We start from the raw sequence: 21432 nt of genomic DNA on the forward strand, positions 1-21432 counted from the left end.
ATCTTGTCTCACTGTCGAAGGACGAGGGACGATGGACTGTGGCACGCGATACGTTCTTTCGGGTAGGCTGCTATACGTGCTGAGACTGTTGATTTGACGAGCCGACTGTTGACACCTCCGACTCCGAGCTCTAACCCTAATCTGATAATGTAATCCGACCCCTGACCAAGGGCAAAATAATGCTAGCAGCAGCATAATACTGTACTCGCTAGTATTTGGGGTCATACACGCCATTCAAGGCCCCTCTGGCTTTTCGAGGTTGCTCTTGCCGGACACCAAGATGTGCCCTGACTGAAACCATGGGACTTGGTAGTCGCGTGTATGGTCTGGGAAGTTCCTCGGTTATCGAGTCGAGCCACTTGCTTGTCAATGCCATATCGATCGAAGTCGAATGTGCACAGGGTACTCCATCAGTTCCTGTCGCCCCCACGACTCTAGTATCTTGGATAGGGGAGGGAAGTGACGCTCCGCCTTAGAAAAAAACCAGCTTGAACTTGGTCTGTCTCGCGAGATGTCGCTTAAGTAGGCTTTTAGGGTACGATAGGAAAACACGCCCTGCTCTGCCGTGATTACGACCATGCAGCATGTTGGTCCAGCACATGTGAGACTGGTGCTCAGTAACTACCTCGGTACCTACCTACCAGGTACCTAAGGTAGGGATCTTCGGTACTCCGTACTTGAGATGGTTAAGTAAACCACTGACCGTAAAGTAGCCTAGAAGAGTACTGTACCTACAAGTTGACGATCTCGATTGGCCTTACGGAGTTTCGACCGACCTTCCTCACCATCGAAATCTATTGGTCGGCTTCAGGTCACGTGACCGACGCGCCGCGAATCAAACGCGACGCGATTGATCATCCCAATTGCCCAACTATACTAGGTGCGGAAATCGATATCACTCTTTCGCTCACAAAGACAACAGATACAACGCCATGGCTCCATTGAAGCGCCGACGTAGGATTTCCAGTGACGGGGAGTCTGAGACGGAAGCTCTTTCGTCCGATGCAGAGGCATCCGTCGATCAGGTAAATCACCCCCACGCACGAATCAGGCTGATGGGATCTGACATTCGCTTTGCCGCAGAATAAACGCCGGCGCACATCGCAAAGCCCCTCTTTGGATATCAGCAGCGATTACCAGGACTTCGAGTCGAGCTACCCTTCGCAGACGCAACCCTCCTTCGTCGCCGACGAGGACGAACTGGAGCTGCAGCAAACCCAGATCGTTCAGGAAAAGTACGCGTCGTATCACCATCAAGACGTGCCGAATACTCCCGCGGAATGTGGCATCATCGAGCGTATTGACTGCTACAATTTCATGTGTCATGAGCATTTTTCAGTGGAACTGGGTCCGCTGATCAATTTCATTGTCGGAAAAAATGGAAGTGGGAAGAGTGCGATTCTTACTGCACTTACGATCTGCTTGGGCGGCAAAGCAACTGTAACTAATAGAGGACAAAGTCTGAAGAACTTTATCAAGGAGGGCAAAGAGTGGGTACCGTCATAAGAGCTCTGTGTGAAACGTGCTGCTGATTAGTCCCAGGTCCTCCACCATTGCCGTGCGGATCAAAAATCAGGGTGATGGTGCGTATATGCCGGAAGAATATGGTAAATCGATCATCATCGAGCGCAGCTTCTCGAAAAATGGTGTCAGCGGTTTCAAAATCAAAAGTGAAACTGGGCGGGTTGTCTCCACCAAGAGAGCCGAGCTGGACACCATTACCGATTATTTTAACCTGCAAATTGACAATCCCATGAACGTCCTGTCGCAGGACATGGCCCGGCAGTTTTTGAGCACGTCAAGTCCCGCGGAAAAGTACAAGTTTTTCGTCAAGGGCGTGCAGCTGGAGCAGCTGGATCAAGACTACCGCTGCATAGAGGAATCAATCGATCAGCTCAGACAGAGGCTTGACAGTCAGATGGAAGATCTCAAAATACTGAGAGAGGACCGGGACAAGGCCAAGCGGAAAATGGATATCTCGGACCAGTACGCGAGCCTTAGAGAACGGGTCAAGAATCTGCGAGGACAAATGGCCTGGGCTCAGGTCGAGGAACAAGAGCGGGTAAGTTGCGTGATGCATGTATTTTCCCCCGAGGATTACTGACTAGAGACTAGGGCCGAGACGTCATGATAGAAAAAATCACGCGGATGGATGAGAAGATTGCGCAAGCTGAAGCTGCTATTCAACCGCTTGATGAAGCTCTGCAGCAGGCGGAGCGGGAGCTAGAGGCAGCAAACCAGGCTGTGGTCGAAGCCAATGCCGGCGTAGACCGTTTAAACGACGAGAAGGAAGAAATCAAAGGCCGGCACAATGAAACCAAGAATGAGCTCCGCGACCATCAGGTACCATGGTCATCCTGCCGTTGCAATGTATGCATGACTGACGGAGCTTTTCTCAGTCCGATGAACGCAAGATTTACGCTTACCTTCAAGCTGCGCAAAAGACTGTCAAGGAGAAAGAACGGCAAATTGCCGAGGAAACCCAGCGTTTAGCAGACCTCGACGGCGGAAAATTCGCTCGCAGACATCAGGAACTTGAAGAGCAAAAAGCAGAGGTTGAGCGAGCTCGAGAAAGATTTCAGGAACATCAGCGGGATGCCGAGCGTTTGCATGCCGAACTTCGAAAAGCCGAGGAAGAGGTGGAACGGAGCCGTGCACCGATCGACAAGCAGAAGTTCGATATCAGGCAAGCGGAGAATACACTCGACGCCTTGAAGCGGGACCGTGGCCAGTCGGAAGCTGCTTTTCACATTAATATGGCGAAGCTTCTACGAGAGATCAAACGCGAAACTGGATTCACCAAGCCCCCTATCGGGCCTATCGGACAGCACGTTCGACTATTGAAGCCTAAATGGTCTCCCATCATCGAGCAGGCGTTGGGCGGGAGTCTCACTGGTTTTATCGTGCCGTCCAAGAGCGATGCTAACATCCTGAATCGTTTAATGAAGAGTGTTGATTGGTATGATGTTTTGTTTCCACTCGTCCGCTCGTGTCGCATTCTCTGACGATGTACAGCTTCTGTCCGATTTTCATTGGTGGCAGTGACCGTCTGGACACATCAGCCCATGAGCCGGATCCGAAGTACGATACTGTGCTCAGGGTTCTCGAGGTAGGCTTTTTTTTTTTTTTTTTTTTTTTTTTTTTTTTTTTAACTACCGAATTCACTTCCTCGATGAGTGCTGACAGGCAAAAGATTGACAATGAGGCGGTCCGTCGATTACTCATCATCAACCATGGCATCGAACAGATGCTCTTGATCGAGGATTTGGACGAGGCGACGTCGACCCTTTTCGATGGACCACCACTTAAGAACGTTAAGCGTTGTTTTTCTATTGATCAGCGTGACAGACGCCGTGGCTTTCACCTTGCCTATGGTCGTAACGGACAGCCTAGTTCGACTCCAGTTGCTGCGTTCGAAGGGCGGCCACGGATGAAGTCTGATATTGATGCTCAAATTCAGTATGCCCAGTAGAATATTGGCGTGTCTACATTGGCTGACTCATGAACAGTATGCAACGAGAGACGGTCGAGTCACTTAAGGCAAATCTGAGAACTATGGAGCAGACGTTAGCGGCTTCTCGAGCCGCAGTTGAGCGTTGCAAGCAAGCCCTGGTAGCACATAAAAGGCGCGAAAACGAGCTCAAGATTGCTCTTCAGCGCCAGGAGGATCGTGTGGACGAGCTTACAGAAGCTCTGGAGCGTAACACTGTTGAGGATGGACGACTGGAGGTTCTCAAGACCACTCTTAATGAAGCTCAAGAGGAACTACGTACTCATCAAGGATCCTTGGAGGATTCTAAGAGTGCAATCAGGTCCGTCCAAGAGAAGTTGGACGCGATAGCACAGGAACTCAATGCCAAAGAGAAGGAGATAGCCACTCAGATGCGCCGGGTCAAGGTTGCCGAAGACGCGCAAGCCAAGGCGACCCGGCAGAGACAACAGGCGCTGTCTCGAAAGAATCAAGCAGTGGAGAAGGTTGATGAGCTGCGGCGACAACGACAGAGGATGGTTGAGGAGAAAAACGAATACGCTCTCCGCGTTCAGAGCTACAGTGAACAGGCGAGCATTGTTTCTCCGAGGGTGCCAGTCGACCCGGGCGAGACACCGAGCAGTCTCGATAAGAAGTTAGAGCGGCTTCAGAAAGACTTGCAGCGTTATGACCGACAGTCAGTGTCACGCCCATCTACGCGTTTAGTGCCAGTTTGCTGACATGAAACTAGGCTTGGAGCATCGCGCGAGCAAATCGCTAATGAGCTCTTGAAAGCACAGACTGCGTATCGTGACGCTCAGAAACAAATCAAAGAGCTGAGAGCTCTTGAAAGGGTAGGACAGTAGTCTCCACTACAGCATGCACAGCAGACTGACTTCGCTACAGCATTTCCAACTTACCGTCATCAACAGACGGGAACGCTGGCTGCAATTCCGGGCCAATATTTCGGCTCGGGCCAAGGCGCAATTTACATATCTCCTTAGCGAGCGGAGTTTCCGAGGCCGTCTGCTGACGGACCACGACAATAAGCTCCTTGATCTGCAGGTTGAGCCGGACATCACCAAGGACAGCACCGGCCGCGATGCCAAGACCCTGTCTGGTGGTGAGAAGTCCTTCTCTCAGGTGTGTCTCTTGCTGGCACTGTGGGAAGCCATGGGTTCGCCCATCCGATGCCTGGACGAATTGTACGTCATTCCTTTTCTTCGATAGACTGCTTGACTAACCGCCTCACAGCGATGTGTACATGGACTCGGTCAACCGGAAGATGGCTATCGACATGCTTGTAAGTCTCATCTTTGGATGTTCGATGTTCTAGGTTTGATGCTGACTCGTGCCATCAGATGCTCGCCGCACGGAGGTCAGTCGGACGACAGTTTGTTCTAATCACGCCCGGGTCGAGGGCGGAAATCAGTCTGGCGCCCGATGTGCGAGTCAAGGAGTACGTGCCTCACACCTTTATCTTTCCTGTGATCTTTGCTGACGCAACGTTAGGCTCGCGGAGCCCGAACGAGGTCAGAGGACGCTATCATTCCGAGCGTCGTAGCGGTTAAATATTCAATGTGGACGAGGCATGCCTCATGTAGACATTGCGCAACTCACTGCAGTTCTCTGTTCCTGACGCTTGCCTTGCGGTGCTTTGTACGAGTACGGCTTGTTTGACATCAATTCTGTGTAAATAGTACCTACCTAAGGTCGAGTATGGGTGGCTTTCTCGTCAATAGTACAATATGTTATCTGAGATTCAACGGTCTATACTATTCAAGATCTTGTCACTGGAATTGCTTTAAGCCGTGTTCGATGGAATTTTATTGACCGGAAGACGGTGCGAGTTCATCCTGGAAGTCTGTTGCAGCCTCAGACATCAATTCTAGTGGCAAGGATCTATTCCCAACACGGTTAGCGCCATCCCATCCACAACAGTGAACCTGGGACTGACTTCGCTGCTGGCACCACGAGAACTTCCTTCGACGCTCCTCACCCTTGATCACGTCTCGACGCACCTTTATCTGTATCCTACGCTTCGTCTTCCTTGCTCTCGCTCTATATCTCGCAACGATACTTCCTCTTCCCTGTTGAATCTCTCTCAGAACCATCTGAAATCTGCTCTTCAACTCGACTTGAGGGCCTCGGAAGATTCTCAACTCCTCCCGCACGAGTAGGTCCAAGTTCTATCCCTCAAATTGTGGCTTTGGAGACCATTTCTTACCCTTTAGCTGCTCCAAGTAGACTAGGCCTCTCGTATTCACAACGTTAAACGGCTCAAGACATCGGCTTTCACCCCTTCTCAACTCAGAACGTCAACCTTGAACTGGGCTAGCCGCTATCCTATTTCCATTGCCGCAGTCCTGATCCCCATCTGACCTTCGCATCATCTTTTGTGAGGATCTTTTGACACGGCAGAACTTAGCAACCATGGCCGATTCCCTAGCAACCCAACTCGAGAACACGAAAATAGGGTATGGTTGAGCCTGCATTGGAACGGGATTATGGAACGGGTGGCTTACAGCACGTCAGGGATTCCAGCGGAGATGATTCCTGGAAGCAGAACTTGAAAGCTCCGCCAAAGGATACTAGAACGCAAACAGAAGTTCGTCCCCCGCCTCCACAGAGAGCGATTTGATCGTAGAGCATCGTCGCTGACAGATCTCAGGATGTTACCGCAAGAAAAGGTCTCGAATTTGAAGACTTCTATATCAAGAGAGAATTGATGATGGGCATTTTCGAGGCCGGCTATGAGAAACCATCACCCATTCAAGAAGAGACGATACCTGTTGCCCTGACCGGCCGCGATATTCTGGCAAGAGCAAAGAATGGAACTGGAAAGACGGCCGCATTTGTAATTCCGACCCTGGAGCGCATCAACCCTAAGAGCACAAAAACGCAGGCTCTCATTCTTGTCCCGACGCGAGAACTGGCTCTTCAGACTTCGCAGGTCTGCAAGACCTTGGGCAAGCATCTCGGGGTCAATGTTATGGTCACAACAGGTGGTACAGGGCTGATGGATGATATCATTCGCCTGCACGATACAGTGCACATCATAGTGGGAACACCAGGACGAGTGCTGGACCTGGCGAGTAAAGGCGTTGCAGATCTTTCAGAGTGCTCGACCTTCGTCATGGACGAGGCGGACAAGCTCCTATCACCGGAGTTTACCCCAGTCATCGAGCAGCTGCTGTCCTTCCACCCAAAGGACCGTCAAGTCATGCTCTTTAGTGCCACGTTTCCGTTAATTGTCAAGTCCTTCAAGGTTCGTTTCGCGGGATTCCATGCATAGTACGAGCGCTAATCTTTTCCACAGGATAAACACATGCGCAATCCTCATGAAATCAATCTCATGGACGAACTCACCCTGCGGGGTATTACTCAGTACTATGCCTTTGTGGACGAAAAGCAGAAAGTCCACTGCCTCAACACGCTTTTCTCGAAACTCGAGATCAACCAATCAATCATCTTTTGCAATTCGACCAATCGTGTCGAGCTGCTGGCCAAGAAAATCACTGAGCTAGGGTACTCTTGCTTCTACTCCCATGCTCGCATGCAGCAACACCACCGCAATCGCGTCTTCCATGACTTCCGCAATGGTGTTTGCCGCAATCTCGTCTGCTCTGACCTGCTTACTCGTGGTATCGACATTCAAGCCGTGAATGTCGTTATCAACTTTGACTTCCCCAAGAATGCCGAGACATACCTTCATCGGATTGGCCGATCAGGCCGTTTCGGACATCTCGGTCTGGCCATTAACCTGATCAACTGGGAGGATCGATTCAACTTGTACAAGATCGAACAGGAACTGGGCACAGAAATCCAGCCGATCCCCCAGAACATCGACAGGAAGCTCTATGTCTACGAATCACCAGAGACCATCCCGCGCCCGATCTCCAGCGCCCCAGACAACGTCCCCGGCGCCAATGGCGAACGTCAAAATGGCGAACCGCAGCGCCGTAGCTATCCTAACGGTGGTCATGGTTACTACAACAACCCTGGTCGAGGCCGGGGTAACTACCGCGGGCGGGGAGGAGGCCGTCGCGGTGGCTACCATGATCAACGATATCCGGCAAACAAGCAACAAGCGACTCAGGCGGTCTAGTTGATGCCTTCGCATCGACATTGGCCAGACTGCGCCTGGCTAAGCGGCTTGTTTGTGCTCGTTCTTCTCTTGTCTTTGAGTTTATTGTTTTATCCTTACTTTGTGAATCTTTGTCTGTCTATGGGATATACGCGAGTTTGTTTTTCACCGCGGCCTCGATCCATTGAATGTTTTCACGATCACGAAGCCACGGTAGCGCGGTCGACTGTATTATACTCGCTTTCCGTTGTTGCTGTTTCTGTGTTGCATTGTTTGTGCGTGAACAGCCATTCCGAGTTTTCCGGAATCGGCTGTCAGCTCTCGTGTCTCTTCGTTTCGCGTTTGCGTTCAGTCGTTTCTGTCTGTGAAGGGTCAATCGCTTTGGGGACGGCGTTGACGGTGGTTTTCGGTTTTCGGTTCCGGCGTTGTTTGTGATGGACCAGGGTGTCGGGGACTCTCAACATCCGAGACGTTGTGTTCTCTATTCCAACGATTCATACTGGGGAGCGCATGCTTTTTGCGGGTTGACTGGCGTGTGCGGTGTTGAGTCTTTGGACGTGTGCGGCTTCTGTCGATTTCTGACGCTGCTACCATTGCATGGTCAGGGTCACCACTGGTTGATTCCGCTAGTGGTGGACTCCACTCTAAATCCCGGCTCGATACGTCTACCGGAGATATCTCTCTTCTTGCGACAATCTGTGCTTACTTGCTGCCCACCAACGGGCGGACAAACCGCCGAACCTCGGGAGATGATGTCCGTCAACTCCCAAGGTCAGCAACTCACCATCCACAAAGACTGGTGAGTACAAACCAAAAAGGAAAAAAAAAAAAAAAACAAGAAAAAAACAATGAACAAATTGAAACACAGAAATTAAAAAAGAAAAAAAAAATTTCATGGAGGAGCTCTAGATGGTGCTCTCACGATGCCTTTGCTTGTATCTACTACTGTCTAGATCAATGGACAAGATCCCTCCGTGTCCTGGTTCTGCTATCGCCTGTATTGTTACAGCGTCGTTACGCATAAATTGTCAGCCGAGAGCAAGTTGACTGGCGTAAACTCACTCCGACTTCGGCGATTGGGTCCCTATTACGTACTAGCTTAGTACTGTAGTATTTATCAGTCCCGTCATCGCGCAGCACACGACGACCGTTGACCTCCAGAATACAACGCCAATGGCATCGACGGAGCGAGATCAAAGGCCAAAGGTACGAATTTCAGTTTCCCGTATCATCCGATGCCGCTGACATTCTATTTGTTTCAGCCAAGTGCCCTCCGTTCCATCATTGCGGGCTCCACGGCGGGTGCCGTTGAGATTGGTACGCCTACTTTCCATTCCCTTGCCAATTTGTGGTGGTCGCCGGCATGGGCTAACAAGTGGTCAATTGTAGCAATCACATATCCAGCCGAATGTACTTGGCCGAGTCTTTCCCTCATCCCGAGACCTGTTATAGGTGCTGATCGAAGTGGAAAATCGCAGTCGCAAAAACCCGAACCCAGCTCAACCGCCGTTTGCCAGATGGCCAGAAACTGCCCTTCCCACCGTTTGGCCGACAGTGGTATGCAGGCTGCACGACGTTAATCGTCGGGAACTCGATCAAGGCAGGAGTCCGTACGTAACAAGCACGGCGAAGAGCGTAGTCGCCAGCCACCGGGTAGGATATTGATAGTGGGAACCGCAGGCTTCGTCGCATTCGACACATTCAAGGCTCTGCTCTCGGACGCCGATGGCAAGATCTCCGGCCCGCGCACGGTAATTGCGGGGTTTGGTGCGGGATTCACCGAGTCCTTGCTGGCGGTGACGCCGTTTGAGAGTATAAAGACGCAACTGTTCGTTCAGCCCATTCTAAACCCTTTCCAGAACATGGCAACCTGACAGGAAGAACTTAGTATCGATGACCGTAAATCCCCCAACCCACGCATGCGCGGCTTCCTTCACGGAAGCAAGATCATTGCGCAGGAACGCGGCATCCGCGGCTTCTTCCAAGGCTTTGTCCCGACGACGGCGCGGCAGGCTGCCAACTCGGCGGTGCGGTTCTCGAGTTACACGACGCTGAAGCAGTTTGCGGAGGGATTTGTTGCGCCTGGGAAGAAACTGGGCTCGGTCTCGACTTTTGCGATTGGTGGGATGGCGGGTGTGATTACTGTGTACGCTTTGTTTCCCCTTCCCCATTCATCGTCGGTGCGTTTTGAGTTGGGTATTGATTCGTTGTGGATAGGTTTGCGACACAGCCGTTGGATACTATCAAGACAAGGTGGGTTTAGGATTCAAAAGGACTAAAAGGAGTCGTTGGCTGACGAGCAAAGGATGCAATCGCTCGAAGCGAGGAAAAATTATCCGACCAGCTTCCACTGCGCAGCGAAGATTTTCAAGGATGAGGGTATCTTGACCTTTTGGTCCGGTGCCATGCCGCGGCTGGCCCGGTTGATTCTCAGTGGAGGCATAGTGTTTACCATGTTCGTTCCCCTGATCTCTGAATGCAGACGTGCAGGACTAATCGATGCAGGTACGAAAAAACGATGGAGACGCTCGACTTGCTCGATCCGGAGCGAAAATACATATAGACTATTCGTACATGCAATAACTTGATGGTCTATCTATAATACATTGATGTACAGTATAGTACAGCTATTTCCTCGTCTTTGCGTCCTCCTCTGCCATCATCATCTGGACGTCGCGATCCAACAGCCACGCGCGCACGCTCTCCATGACGGTGTCGAGGCTCCGCCCGCCGTCCAACACATCCGGGAGATCATGCACGGTGGTTCCGCTGCGGTGGTCCGTACACCGGCTCTGACCGTAGTTGTACGTGCGTACCTTGTCGCCGCGGCCCATGCGGGCAACGCCGCCCATCGCACCGCGGCGCAGCTTCATCATCTCTTCCTCCCGCTCCTCGCGTCGGCGCTCCGCCAGCCTCGCGCGCAGCAGCTGCCATGCCCGCCGGCGGTTCGTGTGCTGCGAGCGCGAGTCCTGCATCGACACCGTGATTCCCGTCGGGATATGGGTCAGCCGAATGGCCGACTCGGTCTTGTTGACGTGCTGCCCGCCGGCGCCGGATGCCCGGAACTTCTCCGAGCGCACTTCCGACGGGTCAACGTAGTAGTCGCTGTTTGGGTCGTCGTAATTCTCTTCCCCGCCCTGGTTCGCTTCGGGGAAACTCGGCAGCACCATCACGCTGACCGCGCTCGTATGTGTTCGTCCCTTGGCCTCCGTGGCTGGCACCCGCTGCACGCGGTGCACACCCGTTTCCGTTCGTAGGATGTCGTAGCTGCCCGGCGTCTCCACTTCTACGACCGCTTCAATCAGCTGGTCTCCGCCAGACGCCTCCTCCATTTCTTGCTTCACGATCTGCGCCCGCAGGCCCTGTCGTGAGCAGAACGAGAGATACATCCGCAGTAGCTCCGTTGCGAAAAGCCCGGCTTCGTCCCCGCCGGCGCCTGGCCGGATTTCAATCAAGCAGGGCAGGTCCGCGAAGGGGTGCTTGGGGATCAGCGCGGCTTTGAGCTTGTCGGCGACGGCCGGAAGTGTGGCGTTGGCTTGTTCGAGGTCCTCGAGGGCTAGCGACCGAAGCTCACTGTCTGTGTCCGGGTCGTTGAGAAGGGATTTGAGTTCTGCGATTGACTCCTTTGCACGTTCCCATTCTTTCAATGCGTTGGTGACGCGCGCCAGTTCGCCAACCCGCTTTGCGGTCTTACTGTCATACTTCTCGGCGAGCGACTTGGAGAGATTGTCGTGTTCCGTCGCGACAGCTCGAGCGCGGTTGAGGAGAGATATCGAGAGGCCGTTGTCTAGACGATCAATTAGCAATATTCTCAATTTCATTTAAATGAAAAAGATACTAAGTGTCTACCTGTGGCCTGCCATCTTCTCTGCGTTAATCGCAGCCCTCTTCTCGTCGCACACTGCCGCAGACATCGTGAACATGTCACCGCAGCCCTGAACATTCTGCGGTTCCGGGTCGTCGTCTGATCATCCACCAAGACAGGGACCACAACTAGGTCGAATGAGTCGAATCACTAATTTTCCGATATTGAATGTCCCATTCCGCCAGTTCGCAACTGGAATTGAATTGCTAAAAAGCTGTCGCTCCAGCGATCGATTAGGGCAAAATGTTTGGCGGCGATAACCGGCGAATCACATGCCAAGACGTAGTGATGGTCACGTGACTCTTATCGATGGCTTCATACGTTCAGGCCAGCGTGGACGCATCCCGCTGTAGATTGCGGGCGAGAAGACCAGGTGTTGCTTGCCATCGTTTCTCTCTTCTCGAGGATGTAGCGTCTGTCCCTCCTTGTTGGATTGTGAGCACCACAGAGTTTCACGTTCATTGCATCCATCCATTTCGCCATGCATCTGTTCCTGAAATCGCGGGCAGCTCTCTTGCTGCTCTACTTGTCAATTGCCTCCGCTCTACGGCCCTCGGACATCCCGACGGATACCCCCGTGTCGTCTCTGATTTCGTCGGCGAAGGCGCATCTTGCCAGTGGTGAACCTCGCGAGGCGCTGCTCTACTTTGACGCTGCCGTGGCCCGAGATCCGTCGAACTATCTCACATTATTCCAGCGCGGCGCGACATATCTGTCTCTGGGGAAGGATGCGCAGGCGACGGAGGATTTCAACCGCGTGCTGGAGCTGAAGCCCGGATTCGAAGAGGCGCTGGTGCAGCGATCAAGGATCCGCACGCGGTCCGGTGACTGGAAGGGCGCGCGACAGGATCTCGAAAAGGCCGGCAAGAAGTCCTCTGCGGAGTATGCGGCGCTGGTCGAAGCACAAGAGGCCGCCGCAAAGGTGGAGGCCGCTGAGAAGAAGGGCGACTGGGACACGTGTGTCGCGCAGGCGGGCACTGCGATCTTGAAGGCGAGCACGGCGCTTGGTCTGCGCCAGGCCCGCGCGCGGTGCCGGTTCGAGAAGGGTGATATTGAGGAGGCGCTGGCCGACTTGACGCATGTGTTACACCTCGCGCCCGGTTCGATGGAGCCACATCTGCAGATTTCCTACACGCAATTCTACGCCCTGGGCAACACGGAGCGCGGCGTGGCGCAGATCCGCAAGTGTCTACACTCGGATCCCGACTCGAAATCATGCAGTCGGCTGTTCCGCAGGGAGAAGCAGATTGGCAAGGCCCTGGAGAAGTTGCAGGGATTTATGGAGAAGCGCAAGTTTAGTAATGCGGCGAATCTCTTGGTTGGCAGCGGCGGAGAGACTGGCCTGATCGACGACGTCAAGGAGGATGTCAAGGAGGCACGCAAGGCGGGATACATTCACCCCAAGGCGCCGGATAACCTGTACATTTACCTGGTCGAAGCGGCCTGCGAGGCATACAGAGGGGTACGTTATATTCCCTTGACATAACGGATTGAATTGATGACGACGAACAGATGAACCAGCAAAAGCGCGCCGGCACTTACTGCCAGGAAGCCTTGAAGCTGAACCCCATCTCGCTTCACGGTCTTCTGTACAAGGCGCAGTCGCAGCTGGACAACGAAGAGTTCGACCCTGCCATCGCGACTCTGAACAAAGCCCAGGAGCACCACCCCGACGCGCGGGAAATCCGCGAACTCCTACAAAAGGCGCACATCCTGCTCCGACGCTCCAAGCAAAAAGACTACTACAAGGTCCTCGGAGTACCCCGCGACGCAGACGAGCGCACCATCAAGCGCGCGTACCGCAAGCTCGTCCGGACGGAGCACCCGGACAAAGCCATGGCCAGGGGCGTTTCGAAGGAGGAAGCGGAGAAGAAGATGGCGGCGATCAACGAGGCGTATGAGGTGTTGTCCAACCCGGAGCTGCGCCAGCGGTACGATAACGGCGATGACCCCAACGATCACCAGTCTCAAGCCGGCGGGAACCCGTTCCAGGGCGGGTTCCCATTTGGCGCCGGCGGCGGTCGGCAGCAGTTCTTTTTCCAGCAGGGACCTGGGGGGCCGCAGTTTAAGTTTTCGGGGCCGGCATTTAATTTCCCTGGGGGATTCCCTTTCTAATAATGACTCGGAGTTTGTACTTTTACTTGCATCATCGGTTGGTTTTGGTTTCTCGGACCTTGGGGCTGGATGGTGTTTTATGGAGTTTGTTTGTTTGATAGAGCATTTTGAATACATCATTCATTCGGGATTGCAACTGCAGCTTCATAGGCATACAATCTGGCATCTGAACTACGGTAATTTACCTCTTTGGCGCATCCGTCAACGGCACATACTGCACCGGTAAGACCTTTTCCTTATGAATCGACCCATCTGCCCTCTTATCCACGACCCAGATATGCTGCCCACCGGACAAACCCAAGCGACTCAGCATACTGCCCGCACCACCCTCTTCCGGCGCATTCTCCACTGGAATAAACATCCTCCCGGGGGCCTTGAGCTGCTGTACCAATGTCTCATGAAGCTCCGCCGCCGCAGCCCCGACATGGATGACGTCGTAGGGCCCACCCTCGGGCCAGCCCTTGCGGCCATCCGCCGTGATGAACCGCACTTTACCCGACTCGAGAAACTTCCGTCCGTCGTCAGACTTGCGCATGTTGGATATCGCAATGTCGTTGAGTTCCTGGATGTGGTCGATGCCGATGACGTGCCCGTCGGCGTCGGCAGCGGGGTTCTCCGCGGACGGGTCTGTGATCAACCGCGCTAGGACGTGGGTTAGGTAGCCAGATCCGGAGCCAATGTCGAGGACCCGCGCCCCGGGCCGTAAATACTCGAGAAGGTACTCGCAGGCGTGGCCGTGCATGTGCGGTGCGGAGATCGTGGCGCCGTAGCCGATGGGTTGGGGGGAGTCGGAGTAGGGGTTGGAGGGGGCATAGTGGGCGCGGTCAACCTACCTTTGTCAATACTGGCCCTTAATACTAGATGATGGATTGAGTATATTCGGGGGGATGGCTCGGGTATTTACCATCAACATGGCATTCTTGACCCGTTCGCTCTTGATCAACTCCTCCCGGTACAGGTTCTCGATCAACTCGCGGTTGGTCGAGCCGGAGCAGAACCACGCCATAGTGGTTAATAGTCCTCGTCTGCTGGCTGTGAGGCCTCTGGAAAAGAAGCGCTGGCAGAAGAAAGAGGAAAGCTGCCGGTGTGGGGGAATGGTGACGGCGTTGTTCCTTTTTCAACAGAGTTGGTACACCTTGCTTTGGGTCTGTAGTCGAGGAAGTGATGGAACGTTTCAAGCCATCGGTCTTCAACCTGGCACTGATGACGTTGAGCCTTCGTGGCAAGTGATTCAGTAGTTGTTTTGTTGAAGACGGCTCATATGGCGTTGAAGCTCTGGAGAAAGCTACGGATCGATGACGCAGTTCCACGTGATTGATGCGGGACATCTCTCTTGTCCTGTGATTAGCCTAGGGTACATCTTCAATGTTGTGAGTCGTTATCATAGCATTGCCATTTCATCCTTCTCCGCTTCCCCCTCCGCCTCGTCTTCATCCTCCTCGCCTTCGTCCTCCGATGGGGCATGGTCGTCCGCCGGCCCGCCCCAGACCACGTCGTGCTCGACCGGATTCGTAAAGAACTCGTGCTGCAGCCCCTCCTTGGCGCTGAGCCGCTTCGTAGGGTCCAGCTCCATCAGCTGGCTCAGGAACCGCACTGCCTGCTTCTCACTGCCTGTCAGGTCCTCCACGCAGCTCGACCAGATTATCAGTTTCTCCCAGCTGTATCCCTTTTCGCCAATCGTCGGGATGTTCGTCTCGAAGATATGCCCGTGCTGTAGCGCCGCGGCTTTCATGCGCTTCGTGCCGAAGATGCTCGCCATCTCGATCAGAGCGTCGACGTCGTCGGACGAGTTAAAGAATGGGAACCGTCGCCCCAGGAAGGTTAACAAGATTACCCCGACCGACCACATGTCTAGCTTGGTCGTCTGGGATGTGCACTTGAACAGCACCTCCGGCGCCCGGAAGCCCCGCGTCCCGGCTCGGTTCGCCCGCCGCGCTGGCCTGGTGTCGTTCTTGGGGTTCGGATACGATGGTCGGTCGCTCTGCGGAATGTAGCTTGCGAGCCTCTCTTTCTCTTTTCGCACGTGTGGCGGTTTCGTACATAAACAAGGTGTCGAGTATTCCCATCCTTGTCGCTGTAGTCTGGTCAGCTTCCACACCCTCCGTTACTATGCTGGCAAAGTACATACTTCTGCCAGACCAAAGTCCACTAAAACGCCCTCTCGGCGCTGTGGATCGTAGAGAAAGTTTCTGAAATTGTCAGTCCGCCGTAGTCATGCCTAGCTCTCAGAGGACTTACGTTGGCTTGATGTCTCGATGGATAATACCGTGCTTGTGCACCGACACCAACGCCGTCAGTAACGATCGAAAGTAATGCCGCATATCCTTCACCATGAAGGTGCGATATTGTGCGCGGAAATCAGTATGAGGGTAGTATGGAAGAACGGCTACGACCTGGTCCTCGTGTCGGAATGCTGTGATCAACGGGCAGACGTTCTTGGAGTTCCGCAGTTGATAGAGGAGTTCCAGCTCATTCTGGATTCGTGACGGACTGCTGGTCACGTAGATCTTTTTCAACGCGACGTATTTCTTTTTCCTGGGTCTTTGTGATTTGTACGCGTGGTCTCTTCGGTACGGATCACTCGAAGGGCTTGAACCATGCCGTCGTCTGCTGTTGGCATACTCGTCCTCATCCCACTTGTTGATATACTTGTCGTATTGTAGATCTTCTGCCTTATAAACGGTGGAAAAGGTCCCTTGAACAACGAGAAGCATCAGCAAACCGTCCACCAAACTGAGGAGCCGGGAACGTCACCCTCTCCAATCCGGCTGATTAGGCGGTATTTCTGCGAAATCCCAACAAATGTTTTCTCCAGCTTCTCTAACTCTTCCCGGACCGATTCATCGACTTCCTCCTCTGTGTCGTCCTCATCTCTCTCTGGGGGGTTGACGGAAGGTTGGGTTCCACTTGTTCGGGCGTCCACGGTAGTGTACTGGTCGTCCTGTTCGTCCTCCTGTTCAAAGTCCTGCTGCACGGTGTCGTGCGAACTATAGGGGTCCACTGTTTGGATCGGCGCGGCCACTGAGGCGCTCATCTGTGCTTCGAGCCTGATTTCCAGTGAGGGAAACTGGAGGAATGGAGAAGCCCAGACCGGCACGTTTGGGGCTTCAGTGAAAAGAGTGACGCGGAATTGACGACGTTATTGACACGGATGTAATCGTTCAGGGTGTGATTGTTAGAGAGAATAACAGGCTTCGAAGGTCTTGCTGGTGGAGTTCAAGATTCTCCGACCCCAGACTACCCGGAATTGTGGATGGCTTGGCCGAACATTCTATGTATAGTCGGGACTCTTCGATGAAGGAAATGACCCTTGCAGATTCTGACAAGATCAGTCGTGATCCTAGATTTACGATTTGGTGTTTCTAGACTTGTTGTTCCTCTTGATTTGACGCGTCTCAATCGAAAAGTTTCTTCTCTAGCTGTACTCCCCTTAAAAAGAGGTACGGAGTACAGAGCTGTCTCTTCAGTAATTCTCGAAGGCCTTAGCCCCTGCAAGCGAAGTAATATTCGTTCTCTATCATGGCTCTCAAATCCTCATGCCTGACCATTGAGAGTTGACAGTTGACAACCTTGTGTTGACACAAAATTTCGCGTCGCGTGTATGATATGGCACTATACCATATCCGGTTAGCGGAACATTCTGCCCAATCAGGAAAAATCACAACACCCACTTTAATTCCGCCCATAACAAAGCCCGCCCGCTTTTCCGCCCTCCGCAACAACTGTCCTTCCGAGGCGCGCACGACTTTCAACAAACGCCCGCCATGGAGGACAACAGGGTAGAGTTTAGTCTCAATGAGTCGCTCAAGTACTACTTGAGCGACCCTAGCACCGTGCCGACTCCCGATGCCGATCCCGATCTTCTGGACCTTGAACATGACCCCGAATCCATCACCGCGGCCACGGTGGACGCCGTCGTCAACCCGATCGTCGATGGCATTGCGGAGAACCCGGAGGCGCTGATGCGCTCATCATTCTTTGATTCGCTACAGCTGCTTCTCAAGTACGCATCACCCGTGGCCCCTACTCCCCGTTCGGTTTGGTACCCGCATGAGATGGACAGAGAACTGAGTTGCGATTACCTTCTAGATGCGCTACCGTTCTGCCTTCGAAGACCCTAAGCAAGGTTTTGGATCTCATCGTGTCGGGACTGGCAGTGCATGCGGACGTAGTCCATAGCGATATCGAAGGGGACGAGCATGAGGCGGTTCAACAACATAAGCAACTGCTGGAGATGTACGGTTTTCTTCTTCAATGGGCGTTGTCCGCCGTCGAGAATAAAGCGGCAGAGAAGCAACAAGAAACAGCGGCTCCGGTGCGCCGCACTGGCAAGTCTGGCAAATCTCGATCAGGAAACAAGGACGGAAATTGGGACTGGACGGCCCAGATCCAGATTGCTTTGGAGTGCATGTGCAAGGTGCTCAAACTGAAACTAGGGAAAATCTTCCTGACGACTTCCGACCGGGATGCGTTTGTAAATTTGTTCACCCGCTCGGTCTATCTTCTTCTTGAGAACGAGTTGCGAGTTAAGAACCTGGCTATTCGCATGCACGCCTTCAAGGTTCTGTGCATCGCGGTAAAGCACCATGGGCATGCATTTGGTGTGTCACCAACGTCCGTCATCCGGCGACAATGGCTAACCGAGTTCAGGCGCTCAAACATCGATTGTTCAAGGCCTGACCTATTTTGAGCATCTCTCGGAGCCGATGGCCGAATTTCTGCACATCCTCGCTGAGCAATATGACTACAGTCAATTGGCGGAGGAGATCCTGAGGTTCGAATCAGCCGCGTCTTGGGTGATAAGATGATACTAAGAACCTTGTAGGGAACTCGCGAACAAGGAGTTCAATTCAAATGATACCAAGGGCCCCAAGTCAGTGTCAACATTCATCGTGAAACTGTCGGAATTTGCCCCGCGGATTGTCAACAAGCAAATGACCCTCTTGGCCAAGCAACTAGACAGCGAGGTAAGATGACCCATTGGAAAAAGTATACCGCTCTAACATGTGCAGTCGTATACTCTTCGCTGTGCTATTATCGAAATATGCGGCAACCTGATTGCTGATCTCAGCAAAGAGGACGAGCGATCCGAGAACTCCAAATCACAGATCAACGCATTCTTCGACGTCCTTGAGGAACGATTCCTGGACATAAATCCGTTCTGCCGCTGCAGAGTCATCCAAGTTTACATGAAACTGTGCGATCTGGAGCAGAAGTTCCCCAAACGGCGTCAGAGAGCTGCAGAGCTGGCAGCGAGAAGCCTCGAAGACAAGAGCAGCCACGTGCGACGGAATGCAATCAAGCTCCTCGCAAAATTGGTCTCCACCCACCCATTCAGCCTGATGCACGGAGGCCAGCTGTCGTACAAAGAATGGGCGGCCAGGTTGGAAGCCGTCGAAGCAGAACTCAACGCCCTTCAACCACCTCCCGAGGCAACAGGACTGGCCGAGAGCCAGGTGGACAGCATGTTGGTGGACGATGCCACGGAGATGCAGGAGGATTCGCCAACAAAGGACAGCATGACTGAAGAGGAAAGGGCCGCTGCAATGCAGAAGGCGGCGGAAAAGGCGGCAGAGGAGGCAGCGACGTCGGAGATGCTGTCTCGCTTGCAGCTCACAAAGAAGTATTACCAGGAAGCCATCAAATTCATTCAGGTTCTCCACAATGCGTCGGCGAATGTCTGCCAGCTACTCTCGGCCAGGAACAAGAGTGAAGTGATTGAAGCGATGGACTTTTTCGTGGTGATCGACGCCTACAAGGTGGAGACTGCCCGGACAGGGATCAGGCGCATGCTCCGTCTGATCTGGACCAAGGGCAACAGTGACGAAGGCAAGGGTGTCCAGACCCATTTGATCGACTGCTACAAGGGGTTGTTCTTTGAGGCGCCAGATTCCTTTAGTGCGAATGACGCCGCCAATTACATTGCTCGCAACATGATCAGTCTGACTTTTGGGTCGTCTCCCGCCGAATTGACGTCGCTTGAGCAGCTTCTCTGTATGATGATGAAAGCCGGGCATATCTCGGATGCGGTCATTGCGAAGTTGTGGCAGGTATATGGCGTCCAGAAAGAGATCTCAAAGACGCAGCGGCGCGGTGCGATCATCGTGCTCGGCATGCTGGCGTTGGCGGACCCGGAGATTGTGGTACGGGAGATTGAGCTCATGCTTCGCATCGGCCTGGGCGCTCGGGGGCGGTCCGACCTGGTGCTGGCGAAATACACTTGTATCGCGCTCCGAAGAATGGCCCCCGGGCGGCAGGCCAAGAACAAGGATAGCGGGATCACGAAGCTGTCGAACGACCACGCCGTCCTGGTCAAGATGGCTTCGATGGTCGAGATTGAGACAGACAGCAAGGAGTGGTACGGTGTGGCGGAGCAAGCTATTGGGGCAATTTACGCGCTTTCACGGCATCCGGATGTGTTGTGTTCGGATATTCTTCGCCGGAAGACGCGCGCCGTCTTCCAGCCGAGCTTGCGGAAGCCCACCCCCAGCCAGTTTCAGTCTGCCATGGAAATTGATGGACAGTCACGACCGGGCACTGCGTCCAGCGAGCGGTCTGGACCATCGATTAAGACGACGACCACTGGGCTCTCGCAGCTGCTGTTCATTGTGGGCCACATCGCCATCAAGCAGATTGTTCACCTGGAGTTGTGCGAGCAGGACTTTAAGCGTCGCAAGGCCGAGCTGGAGAAGAACAAGGCGGCCAACACAGACAAGGAGGAGGGCGGCAACAGGGCCGAGGACAACGAGCTGGACCTGATCGGTGGCACCACAGAGGACGACTTCACGGAGGCCATGGCACACATTCGGGAGCGGGAGCTGCTGTACGGAGAGAACTCGCTGCTGACAAATTTCGGGCCACTGGTGGCGGAGATCTGCGCCAACAACAACCTGTATCCGGACCGTAACTTGCAGGCGGCGGCAACGATCTGCATGGCGAAGCTGATGTGCGTGTCGGCGGAGTACTGTGAGAAGCACCTGCCGCTGCTGATCACGATCATGGAGAAGTCGGAGGACCCGATCGTGAGGAGCAATGCGGTTATCGCACTGGGCGATATGGCCGTGTGCTTCAACCACCTGATCGATGAGAACACGGATTTCCTGTACCGGCGGCTCAACGACAGCGAGCCCACAGTCAAGCGGACATGCCTGATGACGCTGACGTTCCTGATCCTCGCGGGCCAGGTCAAAGTCAAAGGTCAGCTGGGCGAGATGGCCAAGTGCCTGGAGGATGAGGACAAGAAGATTGCGGACCTGGCTCGCATGTTCTTCACCGAGCTCGCGACCAAAGACAACGCAGTGTACAATCACTTTGTGGACATTTTCAGCACCCTGAGCGCGGAGCCGAACATGGATGAGGGCGCGCTGCGGCGCATCATCAAGTTCCTTGCGGGGTTTGTCGAGAAGGTGAGCACCCTTTCCCCGTTCCTTTCCATTATCAGTTCTGACAATGAGCTGCAGGAGAAACACGCAAGACAGCTAGCAGAGAAATTGGCCGCGCGTCTGGCCCGGTGCGAGACGGAGCGGCAATGGAACGACGTTGCGTATGCGCTGTCGTTGCTCCCGCACAAGAACGAGGAGATTACCAAGATGGTCAGTAATGGATTCCGGGTTGTGTCTACGAATGCATGATCGTGTTCTGTTTCTCTTTGCATTGGTTTGGCTTGGTTGGTTCGGGTTGGACTATGGGCTGGCTGTTTGATATCTTCTCTGGTATTTTGGGAATCGAATACGTTCTATACATGGGCAGCGTCACCAAACGAGCAAGCAAACAAGCATACAACGCCAGGCACCTCCAAGTAATTAGGACATAACCTATACAAACACAGCCCCATGACACATCATTACCCCTAACCCTGTAATCGTATCAAATCATCGGAGATAAAGGAGAGAAAAA

General features: G+C 53.5%; 8 protein-coding genes across 8 annotated transcripts; 5 read left to right on the forward strand and 3 right to left on the reverse strand.

Moving 5' to 3' along the window:
• Positions 1-932: 932 nt before the first annotated feature.
• Positions 933-5033, forward strand: VTN31DRAFT_7399 (uncharacterized protein; the record flags this gene model as incomplete). Its single annotated transcript, XM_069408115.1, has 13 exons — positions 933-1025; positions 1084-1490; positions 1543-2062; positions 2116-2343; positions 2400-2959; positions 3016-3109; positions 3194-3459; positions 3510-4166; positions 4221-4323; positions 4376-4674; positions 4724-4772; positions 4831-4928; positions 4982-5033. 13 exons carry the CDS (start codon positions 933-935, stop codon positions 5031-5033), a joined length of 3426 nt encoding a protein of 1141 aa, XP_069257897.1.
• An 869-nt stretch (positions 5034-5902) lies between these two features.
• VTN31DRAFT_7400 (uncharacterized protein) lies at positions 5903-7577 on the forward strand (the record flags this gene model as incomplete). The annotated part of the gene is made up of 4 exons (XM_069408118.1): positions 5903-5946; positions 6005-6077; positions 6141-6737; positions 6789-7577. The coding sequence occupies 4 exons, from the start codon at positions 5903-5905 to the stop codon at positions 7575-7577; spliced, it is 1503 nt and encodes a 500-aa protein (XP_069257898.1).
• Positions 7578-8729: 1152 nt separating this feature from the next.
• VTN31DRAFT_7401 (uncharacterized protein) lies at positions 8730-10119 on the forward strand (the record flags this gene model as incomplete). Its single annotated transcript, XM_069408119.1, has 9 exons — positions 8730-8762; positions 8819-8873; positions 8946-8966; positions 9035-9166; positions 9237-9384; positions 9445-9702; positions 9774-9809; positions 9862-10011; positions 10062-10119. The coding sequence occupies 9 exons, from the start codon at positions 8730-8732 to the stop codon at positions 10117-10119; spliced, it is 891 nt and encodes a 296-aa protein (XP_069257899.1).
• Positions 10120-10183: 64 nt separating this feature from the next.
• VTN31DRAFT_7402 (uncharacterized protein) lies at positions 10184-11499 on the reverse strand (the record flags this gene model as incomplete). Its single annotated transcript, XM_069408120.1, has 2 exons — positions 10184-11343; positions 11406-11499. 2 exons carry the CDS (start codon positions 11497-11499, stop codon positions 10184-10186), a joined length of 1254 nt encoding a protein of 417 aa, XP_069257900.1.
• A 403-nt stretch (positions 11500-11902) lies between these two features.
• VTN31DRAFT_7403 (uncharacterized protein) lies at positions 11903-13536 on the forward strand (the record flags this gene model as incomplete). Its single annotated transcript, XM_069408121.1, has 2 exons — positions 11903-12883; positions 12934-13536. The coding sequence occupies 2 exons, from the start codon at positions 11903-11905 to the stop codon at positions 13534-13536; spliced, it is 1584 nt and encodes a 527-aa protein (XP_069257901.1).
• Positions 13537-13717: 181 nt separating this feature from the next.
• On the reverse strand, positions 13718-14542 carry VTN31DRAFT_7404 (uncharacterized protein; the record flags this gene model as incomplete). The annotated part of the gene is made up of 2 exons (XM_069408122.1): positions 13718-14365; positions 14441-14542. The coding sequence occupies 2 exons, from the start codon at positions 14540-14542 to the stop codon at positions 13718-13720; spliced, it is 750 nt and encodes a 249-aa protein (XP_069257902.1).
• A 375-nt stretch (positions 14543-14917) lies between these two features.
• VTN31DRAFT_7405 (uncharacterized protein) lies at positions 14918-16570 on the reverse strand (the record flags this gene model as incomplete). The annotated part of the gene is made up of 4 exons (XM_069408123.1): positions 14918-15610; positions 15665-15725; positions 15775-16231; positions 16291-16570. The coding sequence occupies 4 exons, from the start codon at positions 16568-16570 to the stop codon at positions 14918-14920; spliced, it is 1491 nt and encodes a 496-aa protein (XP_069257903.1).
• Positions 16571-17300: 730 nt separating this feature from the next.
• On the forward strand, positions 17301-21167 carry VTN31DRAFT_7406 (uncharacterized protein; the record flags this gene model as incomplete). Its single annotated transcript, XM_069408124.1, has 6 exons — positions 17301-17539; positions 17626-18137; positions 18187-18310; positions 18362-18503; positions 18549-20942; positions 20997-21167. The coding sequence occupies 6 exons, from the start codon at positions 17301-17303 to the stop codon at positions 21165-21167; spliced, it is 3582 nt and encodes a 1193-aa protein (XP_069257904.1).
• Positions 21168-21432: the final 265 nt, after the last annotated feature.

Source organism: Thermomyces dupontii (assembly GCF_041956625.1).
Source record: "Thermomyces dupontii strain NRRL 2155 unplaced genomic scaffold VTN31scaffold_9, whole genome shotgun sequence".
Classification (NCBI taxonomy): Eukaryota; Fungi; Ascomycota; class Eurotiomycetes; order Eurotiales; family Trichocomaceae; genus Thermomyces; species Thermomyces dupontii.